The sequence below is a fragment of the Sinocyclocheilus rhinocerous genome, unplaced genomic scaffold (genome assembly GCF_001515625.1).
Source record: "Sinocyclocheilus rhinocerous isolate Xijiao unplaced genomic scaffold, SAMN03320098_v1.1 scaffold1267, whole genome shotgun sequence".
Classification (NCBI taxonomy): domain Eukaryota; kingdom Metazoa; phylum Chordata; class Actinopteri; order Cypriniformes; family Cyprinidae; genus Sinocyclocheilus; species Sinocyclocheilus rhinocerous.
This window is the reverse complement of record NW_015661278.1, coordinates 484,453-496,589: the sequence shown is the minus strand read 5'-3', so window position 1 is coordinate 496,589 and position 12,137 is coordinate 484,453. Positions and strand designations below refer to the sequence as shown.

At 36.9% G+C, this 12,137-nt stretch overlaps 1 protein-coding gene across 4 annotated transcripts in view; it reads left to right on the top strand.

Moving 5' to 3' along the window:
- Nucleotides 1-12,137, top strand: part of LOC107726274 (E3 ubiquitin-protein ligase RNF123-like) — a 188,741-nt gene that overhangs the window by 68,963 nt on the left and 107,641 nt on the right. For 3 of the 4 annotated variants that reach the window (XM_016535806.1, XM_016535804.1, XM_016535805.1), the window contains exons 30-34: nt 549-636; nt 1,304-1,388; nt 3,909-3,935; nt 7,038-7,177; nt 10,354-10,542. In XM_016535806.1, the coding sequence (XP_016391292.1) occupies nt 549-636; nt 1,304-1,388; nt 3,909-3,935; nt 7,038-7,177; nt 10,354-10,542 (529 nt within the window). The remainder of the gene's footprint in view (nt 1-548; nt 637-1,303; nt 1,389-3,908; nt 3,936-7,037; nt 7,178-10,353; nt 10,543-12,137) is intronic. The other variant, XM_016535807.1, reaches the window with a different exon arrangement.

Sequence of the window (12,137 nt, the reverse complement as noted above, 5' to 3'; positions counted from 1 at the left end):
AGACCCTTTTGGGGTAGGGGCGTGTTTGGTTTGGTGATTTGAAATATCAACATTGGCTACCAGAAATCACTTACCCCACCTTTAAGTTTTGCTTAGTTTTGTTTTTGATGGTTTTGTTGTGTTGTTTTTATGATTTAATTTTGTTTTTGGTTTTATTTTTGATGGCTTTTGTTTTATGTTTTTGATGGTTTCGTTTTGCTTAGTTTAGTTTTTTGTTGAGTTTTTGATGGTTTTGTTTAGTGTTTTGTTTTTTTGTTTGTTTTGAAACATTCATTATAGCAATTTGGTAACTCATAAATTATGCCCAATTATGAAACACCTGGTCAACCTGGTTTGTGAAAATTGGATAAAATCAGCCAATTAGAATGGAGCTTGTCATTTTTTATAAATATCCTACTGTTTTTGTCTGCAATGTGCATCAGACAACGTAATTTTCATATATAATGTCTTATTTCTTTGGTTCGATATTTTATTTGTCTTAGTGCATGGTTTCTGTTTTTTTTTTCTTCTTTTATTTGTATAATTATTTATGATGTAATATCTCCCAGGCGGATGGCTATGATGAGGAACTTACTGGCTCCATATGAACAGAGACCTTGGGCTCAAACCAACTGGATCCTGGTTCGTCTTTGGAGGGTAAGCTGCATTTCTTATACTGTCTTACACAATCCCCTCCCCACCCTTTCCACTCACTCCTTTCTTTTTTATCTTCTCTTTGAGCTGACTAACGTTAATATTTCACAGATCATTGGTCAAAAAAGACTGATTTGTTTCCACAGTTCTTTTAGGCCACACACACACAAAATGCAGCTAAATACGTTTACCACTTTTCTTCCTAGTTTAAACTTCCTATGTTCACACTTTTTATTGCTAACCCCTCATTTTAAACCTTGGGTTAATGTAGTCTTGGGTTATTTAATGCGAGTGACAATTGCGTTCTACTACTAATTTATTTCTCAACTCATCTCAAACTTTATTTATAAAGCACTTTCAACACCACGACTGGAACCAAAGTGCTGTACAGAGAAAGATAAGAGAAAAAATTATATAAAAGCAAATGAAAAATAATAATAGTAAAATAAAAATAAATAAATAATAATAGTAACAACAAATATCATACACAGCTAAAAAAAACATTGTCAAAAGCTAGAGAATACAAATGAGTTTACTAATTTATTTCTGACCAAACTGAGCAACTAGTTCATGCTGTTATGGTTAAAAATGCATGAATTTAAATGTGGTTGTCACTCACATGGCTTTGCAGTCTGTATGTGGTCTTATATTGTATTCCTCCTGTCAACAGGGTTGTGGCTTTGGCTACAGGTACACACGTCTGCCTCATCTGCTGAAGACCAAACCAGAGGACGCAAACCTGCCCAGCCTGCAAAGTGAGTGACTCTTCTGTCCTCCTCTATCTTTATTTTCAGCCCATCTTCAAGCTTTAGTTTGTTTTCTGAAAACTTTTTCTTTACTTTTCAGTACTTTCTGTTCTCCTATTGACTTTATATTTGTTATATAATTTGGTAATGTTTTAATTTTATTAAAATGTTTTATAAAAATTAAATAATTGTAATAGAATTAGGGCTGTCGATAGATTAAAATGCAATGAAATTAATTATATTATGGTAGATAGCATATATTAGTAATGAAGATCATTCCAAGCATCACACTGAACCATGATAAAAGCATTGAATAGACAAAAAAAAAAAAGGCGTTAAGGCCCGTTCACACCAAGGACGATAACTATAAAGATAACGATAAAGATATAGTTCTAAAAATCGTTCTCAATATTAAACAATAGCAGAGTCCACACCACAACTATAACGATAAAGACAAAGTGAAACGATATCGTTGGAATCACTTTCAGAGCTATTTTTTTCCAGCTGATGAACGATAAAAAATTGACAGCCAATCAGAATCCATCCTGCTGTAACGAGCTGGAGAATTTAAAGCGGCAGACGCGCGTGCGCTTAGAATAAACAGACGATATAGTTCGCTGGTGTGGACGCTAATATCGTTATCTTTATAGTTATCTTTATATTTATCGTTCTTGGTGTGAACGGGGCTTTAGAAGTGTTTTCTGACAGGATCTATTTGAGTCTGTCAGTTTAAACTCACTTTTATTGATGTCCCATAATGCTTTACAAATCAAAACCCAGAACACACTAGACACAGATTTATATTTACAATAAACAGTCAAAGCACAGACTCTCAAGAGTCATTTATCATCATAACCACCTCATAAACAGTAATAATATTCACTAAAAAGTTTTTCTGCTTGGTATTATTCTTAGAAATTCCCTTGAATGCTGTCAGCGTCTTAGAGTTGGTTTTATTTTTTATTTCATTGCTATGTATACTAATTTTATAAATTTACCGACCATATTTTTTGTCACTATTATCAAGACTTCCGTTACTTACTAGTGTAAAATCATAATGAACTAATAAAAGTCTTTTTTTAATATTTACATAATATTTATAATATTTTTTAAATATCAAGTATAACCTGTAAACTTTTGCAAACCTGATACTAATTTGGTGGAACAGTATTTATTTATTTGCAATACATTTTTAAATAAATAACATTTATTAAATAAAAAAAAAATGGGTTACAGGGTTGCAGATTTAGCATAAATAAAGCATCTCTCAGTAGAAGCTAGATAGTCTGCGGCCAAATATTGGTTTGTAGTTATTGATAAACTTATATTTTATATTTCCATAGTTTATATACGTATAGTTCCATAAATTAAAGAAACAAAATATATATCTTCTTATAATAATGTTGGTAGCAGGGTTGAATAATTGAGCTTCATGAATGCAGTCAACACTCTAATGATATTAACATTGTTTACTTCCTGTTGTGCTGTAAGGGTCCAAATGATGTCATTTCTGTCTGGGAATCATAATTATGGAATGTTCCATTTTTAATGGCGGGAAAGTCATTCTGTAACAGAGTTGCACTCAGATTCATAGAATACCATTTCAACAGATTATTTACAGAAGCTGTATATAAAACTGAGTGAGCATCCACCAGAAATCAAATGATGTTTGTTCTTTATTCCTGACCCTGGAATCTACATCCCCACTGACGTCATTAGGAACTTTAGATCAATAATGTGGAACACTGAGTACAGATGCTGTTTTACTAGAGCGGCTTTGACATCATGCCGTTCTTCTGTGCGACTGTAAAAAGTCTCTTTGCTTCTGACACATTAAAGTCAAACTTGGGCAGCTTCATACGCACACACAGTCTCGGCGAGAACGTGACTGTTCACTCGTCCGTTATTTCTTTCAGCAGCCTGTGAGATCAATACTTTTTAAGAGACCATCCATTAAGTCAAACCATCTGTTTCATCGACCAGAGATATTTCCCCTTATCAATTTACTTTAAAGCAGTATAGTCAGAATTTAATCATTCAGTTCACTGCCAGCCAAATTTTTTTATTTTTTTTTTTGAATACATAAAATGATCAGCTCAGTATATTGGCAGTTCCCTCAGGAAGCGGTAATTCTGGATGGTAAAAACATGATGTCTTGCAAACTTAGGTTCCTTTTCATGGTCAATATGAAACATTCCGATTTTACTTCTATAATGTGATGTAATTCAGAGGGAAACAGGATGTTCAATAAGTAGCATGCACTCTGGGATGCAATTTTATCTATCAGGAATTGATTGGATTGTCAAAAGTGTCAATTTGCATACAAGAAGAGAGGCTAGTAGCGCTTAATCAGAAGGCCAATGCTTAGCTGAGGGGAATAAATTGTAAAGTTGTCACTTTTTGAAGGGACTCTTGTCTTGACACTTCAGCTTGCCTTGTACATGATGCATGAATTCCTTCCCTGGTCCGATGAGTCCTGTCTCAATGCTAATTCTATCTTTTTTCCACTTTCATTTGCATGACGTCCAGGGGATTTGTCAATTGCTAGTTTTCAAAGTAAGTTTCGTTCCCATTTGGTAGTTTTCACCTTTGGTTGACCCTTATTAAACACTATCCTAAGTGCTGGTCTGCTCTGACTGATTGAAGTGAACGTAAAGCAGATTCACAACAGACTGATTAGCGTTTAGGATTGTGTCCACATAGCCATTTACCATTTTTAAATATTCAGTTTGCAAAAGGTTGCTCCCTTAGTCCCTTCTAGTCATGTCTTATCCTCACCAGTCGTTTGTTTTTTTCCCCTCAGTAATTGTGCTAATTACCATGTGATTAATGTGTCACCTCTGTGTCCTTCTCTAAATTATTAGTTAATTATGCTGCTCAAAATGCTGGATGCAGTGCAAATTCAAATATTTATCAGAATCAACATTTTATACTTGGTTAAAAAATACACTGGTAATACTTTAGAAGTCCTAAAAAAATTTACCATGGTACTGTTTCCACCAAAATAACATGGGTAACTAGTTGACTCGATCTGGTTGGAGTTGTTCCCTGGTGGGAAGACTGTTAAGCTACGTTCACACTGTCAGTTTTTGGGATTGACTACTGCATTTACTAACAGGTGTGAGTCACGAAATGTCCCGTTCACACAGCAGCTTACAGTAGCGTCTCGAATACTGTCTGTATGAATGTGCAACAGGAGTCAAGCCCGTATTCCTTACCAGTTGCCATAGCGACACTGACCAAAGTAAAATCAAAGATGGCGACATCCATAAAACTGAAGGTCTTATCACTTTCTGACACGACAAGAGTCCAATCGAGGCGCAAGTTCATCTGTCAAACCTTCATTAACCGACAGCAGATTTTATATTTGGGTGGAGAGCGGAGTATTTGAGTCGCGTGCAGAACACAAAACTGACGTGAGCGGCTCCGGTGGAGACTGGATCTAAAACTTCAACTTCAGATGACACATAGCTCATTTCTCTGTCACTGTAAGTTACTGAAATCACACATGAAAACGCAACACACGGTAAACACGCGCTTACTGACCTAAACTTCAGCATGTTCCTTACCCAAAGCTATAATTTCAGAAGGCTTATAGCACACAAGTCGACTACTTTTATGGTGGTTCATTATCTTTTTTTGAAGCCTGAAAGCTCCAATCCACAATTGTTATTGCATGAAAAAGAGTGACCAGCACATTCTGCAAAATGTATCCTCTTTTGTTTCTTGGAAGAAAAAAAGCAGTGCGGGTTTAGATTGACATGAAGGTGAATTAATCTTTTAAAGGTGTTTCTATCCATTTTGTTTATCGGATCCTATCTTAAAGCAATTTAAAATTGAATCGACTCTGCAGTAAAAGAGTGATTGTTTGCCTCTCGACGCCTGGAGTTCTGAAACATGCGCATCGTGCCATAGCTGCCTATTACCTGGTCTCTCTTATGGCCTTTCATTCTATGTTTATTCCTCCCTTATTGCCCCCTGACCCTTATTTTCCAAGCTGCCACTTACACAGACTCGATCTAATTAAACATAAAGGTTGCATCTCTATCAGAGACATGTTCCTCAGTGTCTAATGATTAGCTTTATTTAGAGCTTTATTGCCATTGCTTGCTCTTGCTTTTAACACTGTGCTCCAAGGCTTTTAGCGTGTTTGCGATCGCTGTGCTTTTCCAGATAAGGTATTAAATTACCCAGTGTCCTCTTTGTGTGCATATAATGAGAGAGAGTGCCCTTTCTGTGTTCTCTAGACGCGGTCAGATAGCAGTAATAGAACGGCTAGGTTTCCCATCAGCCCTCTGTTTTGTTATTTGGTGTCGTCATTCTGTTCGTATGCAATGTTCAGATTTGATTGTTTCCCCTCTCATACGTCACTGCCAGTCTGGTATTTATCATTCGTCTCATTATTGAGTAATTAGGGTTGTGGGTTAAATAAAAAAAGATGGATTCTTCATGGAAACTTGGTTTTTAGGTATTCTTATGGGATCCAAAGGTTATGTTATGGCTAGACGGACAATCCTTGTGTAATACTGATTGTGATGGAACGACTGTCTTCACTCACATCAACGCTGCCACGACTCTTCGATCGCCTCTCCTCAGAGAAAAGCACAATCACGATCCCTGTGATGAGGCATGCCTGACGTTAGTACTGCCTCGTCACTACTGCCTTTAAATGCAGAGCATGCCTCTCAACGAGAGTCCAGTCTCTTCCCAGTGCATGCACAATGGTTTCCCCGTAGGTCCTGGAAAGGAGCAGGTCGGGAATCCCATGGCACCAAAAGTAGAGTTGCCTTACCCACTCCTCTCCTCAAGAGACCGGTCTCAATGGTGCATGAGAGTGTCCCAATAGGTTCAAGAAGGAAGTAGGCAGGGAATCCCACACTACAAGAGGTAGAGTTGCCACTCCAAGTCTCTGGGACAGAAGCACATTTTGCAGCCGACTGACCAGCTCACTTTGCTGTGGCCCCGGGGGAAGCCAAGTTGTCACACTGTCAGAAGAAATGTGCAAAAATGTTACCTTGTACCTGAAATACCTTGTCACTGGGGTAGAAGCTTCAGGTACACCTTGTGCCTGTACCTTATTTATGGGTGCATATATAAGGTACAAAGGAGTACCTTTGAGGGTCCTGCCCCAGTGACGAGCACAGTTTTTTCTGAGGATGTACGAAAGCCACCAACTTTCGAATTCCAGACTTGAAGGGCAGAGTCTGAAGACCACTGGGCCCTCCCCGTGCCTGAACCTTTATTAACACCTCCAGACCTTCACAGTCCAGTTATTAAAATGTCCTTTCAGTTCATCCTCATTCTCCTGTGGACACTTGATTCCACCTTTTTTAATATTTGAAAATCATTTCAAATAAGTGCCTCTTCAGGCCTCTTTATCTGTCTTTGCTCACCCTGCCACATGATGCGATGTTAGTGAGGTTTTATACCTTACCAAGAATCACACTTAGAGCACTGTATATCCTAAACTATAGAAAAAAAGGTTGGTTTGATCACTGTGGGTACGTTGACTGGTCCACATGTGATATTATTCACAGACAGAAAGACGTGATCTAAATTATTTGAGAAGTTTGCTTTTGTGATTATTGTTATACTTGTGATTTAAAAAAATATATATTGATAGACATACTGAATTAATGAGCTTTTCTCTTGCTACAGAGCCCTGTCCATCACTTCTGCTGCAGAGACACATGGCTGAACTCCTTTGTCAAGACAAAGACATGGCTGCCAGTTTCCTTAATAGCGTCTTAAACCAGCTCAACTGGGCCTTCTCCGAATTCATCGGCATGATACAGGAGGTAAGAAAGTTTTGCCTTCCCACCACAGACCTTCTAATGTGTCAGACCAACAGAAAGTCCCACCTCAAACTCAGGCAGAAGCTGAAGTGCCAACACACTAAAACAAACAGAGCAATCAATAGCCGGGTTTCCATCCAAAGTTGCAAATTTAACTTGTGCGCAAAATTGGAATATCGCATAAAACCTGTTCGAAGAAGCACCGTTTCCATCCAACGAGTCAAAGAGAACAAAATCGTCACTTCCTTATCAACTGGCACAAAATATCACTAAGAAAAGTTGAAAAAGCCACTAAATATAATAATTTTCATATATAATAAATTACTTGCGCCTCAGAGCAAGCAGACGGAACACAATAAATGTGGCCATTGTTTTCGGAGGTGAATGCTGCTGTTTGGGAACGCAGTCATGTAAGACAGTTCTGGGAGACCTTTATACAGAAATACTTTGATGACAGACTTTGCTTGGGCATTTAAGAATGACCATAACAATATTTCAGATGCTGTGCAACGAGATCAGTCTGCTGGTTACTCAGGTTATGCCGTCCCATAGCACAAAGTCACATTACTTTTTTTGATGCGCATGGAGAAATTTATTCGTAAAATGCGTTTCCATCTCCCATTATTCACATTAACCCTTTTTCGCACAATTCAAAACCACCTCAAGCGAGCGTAAACTTTTTTGCGAATTAAAGATTTTTTTTTTCTTTCCAAATTTGGTGTTTCCGTCACTCATTTCTGATGCAATACTTCAAAATACTACTTGTTTAAATCTGTAGGCAATTGTTTTCTCCGCCCCACTTATTAGCCTTGCAGTACTGTAACTTTCCACTAAAGCCGGGCTCACACTGTGCGATTTTTTTTAAAAGTCCTTTAGGACTGTACTTGTCAGACTGTACGAACATGATGATAATGTCACACTGTGGGATCTCAGTTGTCATTAATGTCAGACTGTACGACAGCCAAGACGCGTTAAAATTGGGTGCGCGCAGGAAAACTTGTCCGGAGTTTTTACATTATCAACCCATACACGTTCAGCGACTGCGAGCAGCATTGCACGTGGGGCTGTAATGTTGGCTATCATTAAAAGTATATGAATGGGGCAATACCGGCGTATTTAAGAAGAATAGTGTAAGCAGCACTACACACCCACACGAAAACAGCAGCGCAACCGATGTTTATCATAGCAAAGGCAACGTATCATATGAATTCTGTGAGCGGAGGACAAGAGCACTGGAGTTTATGCGGTTAGAACAAATATCTAGCATTAATTCTGATCATGGCTTGTCTTGAAAAACGAAGACAGTTTGACGTTCGTCGTAGGAGAAGTCACACTGCAGGACTGTGCGCCAAATCTTCTGACACTGCCAGAATTTCGTCTGAGGTAAAATTTGATCGCAACGGCCATTAATCGGCTGTCGGTGAACATGTCAAACTAACGATCAAAGACTACAGATTTTAGCCTAGGATTATAGGAATCTTTTAGAATTTTCTAAATTTGCCTCAGACGACCAAATCTTGGCCAAAATCGCACAGTGTGAGCCGGGCTTGACTCAATCAGAGCCTGTAAATTATTCATAATGACAATGTGCTTATGACTGCCACTTGATATTTGAACTGAATTAGCCTACCATCATGCATTTTCAGTGTAAAATTAATCTGTGCATAGTTCAAGTTACTTAAGTTAGCCTTTGAAATATTCATTAGATTTTTTTGGTTTGATTGTGTCGATAAGAAGTGCCTAACAACAAGACTTCTGCAACTTTTGAAGAAAATGGGAGTGGAGCTTTCCCATGCAAACATCAACGCCACAATGCTAGTGTGCTGCTAATGTGTTTTGAGTGTTTGCTAGGGTGTTGTTAGGCATTTTTTTGGGATGTTCTGGGTGGCTAAGTGGTTGTTAGGACTTTATAGGTGGTGTTCCAGGGTGATTCTAGAGTGTTGCTAGGCAGTTGTTTGAGTGTTTTAGGTGGTTGCTAAGGCATTGCTAAGGTGTTCTAATTGGCTGTTGGTGTGTTGATTGGCGGTGCAGTTTCTAAGATGTTTAATGCTTGTTAGAGTGTCATTAGGTGGTTGCTTCGGTTTACTAGATGGTTACTAGGGTGTTGTTAGGCAATTGCTATTAAGTAAACTTTGAAGTGATAGTATGCCTTTCTTCAGTAAGCCACATGATTTTAAGTATCATTCATGTTCGTAGTGCAAAAAACGACACAGTTTGCATTTAATTTATGAATAACCAAAGGCTGAAGCCTAACATAACACTATTCTTTTGTTGCCTTGCAAGCACTGGTATTTCCTTCAGGAAATGCAAATGTAGTTTACCTTGTGCTCAATTCACCCCATTAACAACTTTATTCAACTGCACACTAATTTGACAAAAAAAGAGCTAACGCAAATGCAATGACGTGAAATAAAACGTCATCATGTTTTAAAGAAGAGTGGCTTGATTAAGTGGTGGAAATAGCAGATGATGGGCACAGAACAGTGACAAAACTCAGAGACATTTACAGTTACACACAGGTGTAGTGGTGTGCAAACTCTACTATAGGGATGCTTAGATAACTATATAAGAATTCACGTTCATGTTTTTAAAAAATATTTATCTTACAGATCTCAGTTTAAATGCTTCACTTTGTGTTCTATTCAATGCAATTCAATTCTATTCTATTCTGTTCTGTTCTGTTCTATCAGTTTAAATGCTTCAGTTTGTTTTTATGTATTTTATTATAAACCTAATAAATAACTGACCTCAAAAAGGGAATTCATGAGTAATATCTGCTTCATTTTTTCATATTTTTTGATATATTTATTTTATTTTAATAAATTAAACTGTTCTGCTTGAGATTTAAAAAAAAGGTTTAATAGTTTTTCTTGGTAACAAAAAAATGTTGTCTCAGATAACTTAAAATGTGCATCATTTAGTTACATCAAGTGTCAAATCAAATATAAATAGCACATTTAAGTTAAAATTTTCACACTTTTTTTGTGTGTGTGCTGTACAGGTACTTGTATAAATAATGTTTTTACTCAGGTGGCTGAAATGTCTGCCCAATAGAGAAAAGTTTTGCTCAGCAAAATAGAGGGAACATTGGACCCATCTGAGTAGTCTCATAATATCTCTTTTGACCTCCCTGTGTCTTCTTATTGTGTCTCTTCATGTCTTCATTTATTTCCTGTCAGATCCAGCAGGCAGCTGAGCGGCCTGAGAGGAATTTCGTGGACACGCGGCAGTTAAAGGTGTGCGCGACCTGTTTTGACCTCTCTGTCAGTCTGTTACGGGTCCTGGAGATGACCATCACTCTAGTGCCGGAAATATTCCTGGACTGGACCCGCCCCTCCGCCGAGCTGCTGCTGCGCCGATTGGCTCAGGTGAGCATGATTGACAGCTGGGATGTGTTCTGTAAATGCTGTTCTAAAGTTTAAAGCAACATTCAAAACATGCAAGTGCAAAGTGAATAAAATGAAATTTATTTCATGCTCACCATTAACATTTTTCTAAAGCAGTTTCATGCAGAACTCTTGAGTTAATGATCCTGTTTGAAGCAATTTGCTATTAAACATTTCTGTTTATTTTCTCAGACTCCCGCAGTGCACAGCTCTGACTTTTTCCAAAACTAAATTATTAACAACACTAAGAAAATGTATGAAGCTGTTCAAGAGAGGGTCATAACATGAAAAAACACATTTTCATCTTTTGAAATAAGAGGTCAGTGTACTATATAGTAACTAGACTGGTCTACTGTCTGCACAGACAATATCTCTGAACCTTCCTCTATAGTCCTACGTTATGTTCCATTGTTATTATTATTAATTTTTGTTTGTTTAATAAATTAAAGATACAGTTGTTGTTTTTTTGTTTTTTTTGGACCATGTTTGCGTTTATTCTTTTAGTGAATTGGGTGCTTCAGAAACAGAGACATTGTGTGAAAAACAAGACTATCAATGGACGCGATTCGTTCTATGTGAATTCCCCCCAAATGTTATTAAATTGTAGAATATAGCCAATTTAAAGCATAAAGTATCACAGCTCAGCAGCGCAGAGAATCTGTATTGGATGGAAGCTAATGGACAGGGTTTATTGATCCATAAATGAAGTCATTTTGTCAAACCATAAAACTTCTTACAAGGGTGATGGAGGGGAGGGCAGTCATTATTAGAAAAAGGATGAAAGCTATTTGATGCTTTTCAACTTCATGAGCACTTTTTTTTTTAAATAAATGTTTGTTTATGAACAGTATATGTGTTGCTTTCCACATATAGGGTACTCTTTAATTTTCCTTTACTTAAAACTATTATCAAACTATTAACTATTACAAATCTCATGTGCATGTATGTATTTAGTTAGTTAGTTAGTTAGTGAGTGAATCTATGGCACTGAGTGAAAACACAAACTATTATCAAACTATTAACTATTACAAATCTCATGTGCATGTATGTATTTAGTTAGTTAGTTAGTTAGTTAGTGAGTGAATCTATGGCACTGAGTGAAAACACGTAACACTTATTCTGTTTTCTTTATTTGACTGCACTTGCTCAACTATTCAATCCTATTAAGTTATTGTAAAAAAAAAAAAATAATTATAGGAAATATAAGTTTATCAATACCTAAAATCTAATGTTTAAGGCAAAATTAGCTAACCCCTATTGGCTGACAGTTGTTTTTAAGTTGAATCTGCTGTTTTTGCAACCCTGTTATTAGGGTTGTCACGATTATGAAATTTGGCTGACGATGAATTGTCTAAGAAATAATTGTGATTATGGCGTTTAATTGTCTGTTTTTGCACATTGACGATTATGATTATTATGGTAATTAATTGTCTATTTTATGGCTTTGTCATACATTTTTTATGCACATTGTTCATTAAATAATTGTTACAAAGGATTGTTACTTTGCACCTTTAAATACTGAATTTTGTGTGTGTGTGTGTGTATATATATATATATATATATATATATTTATATAT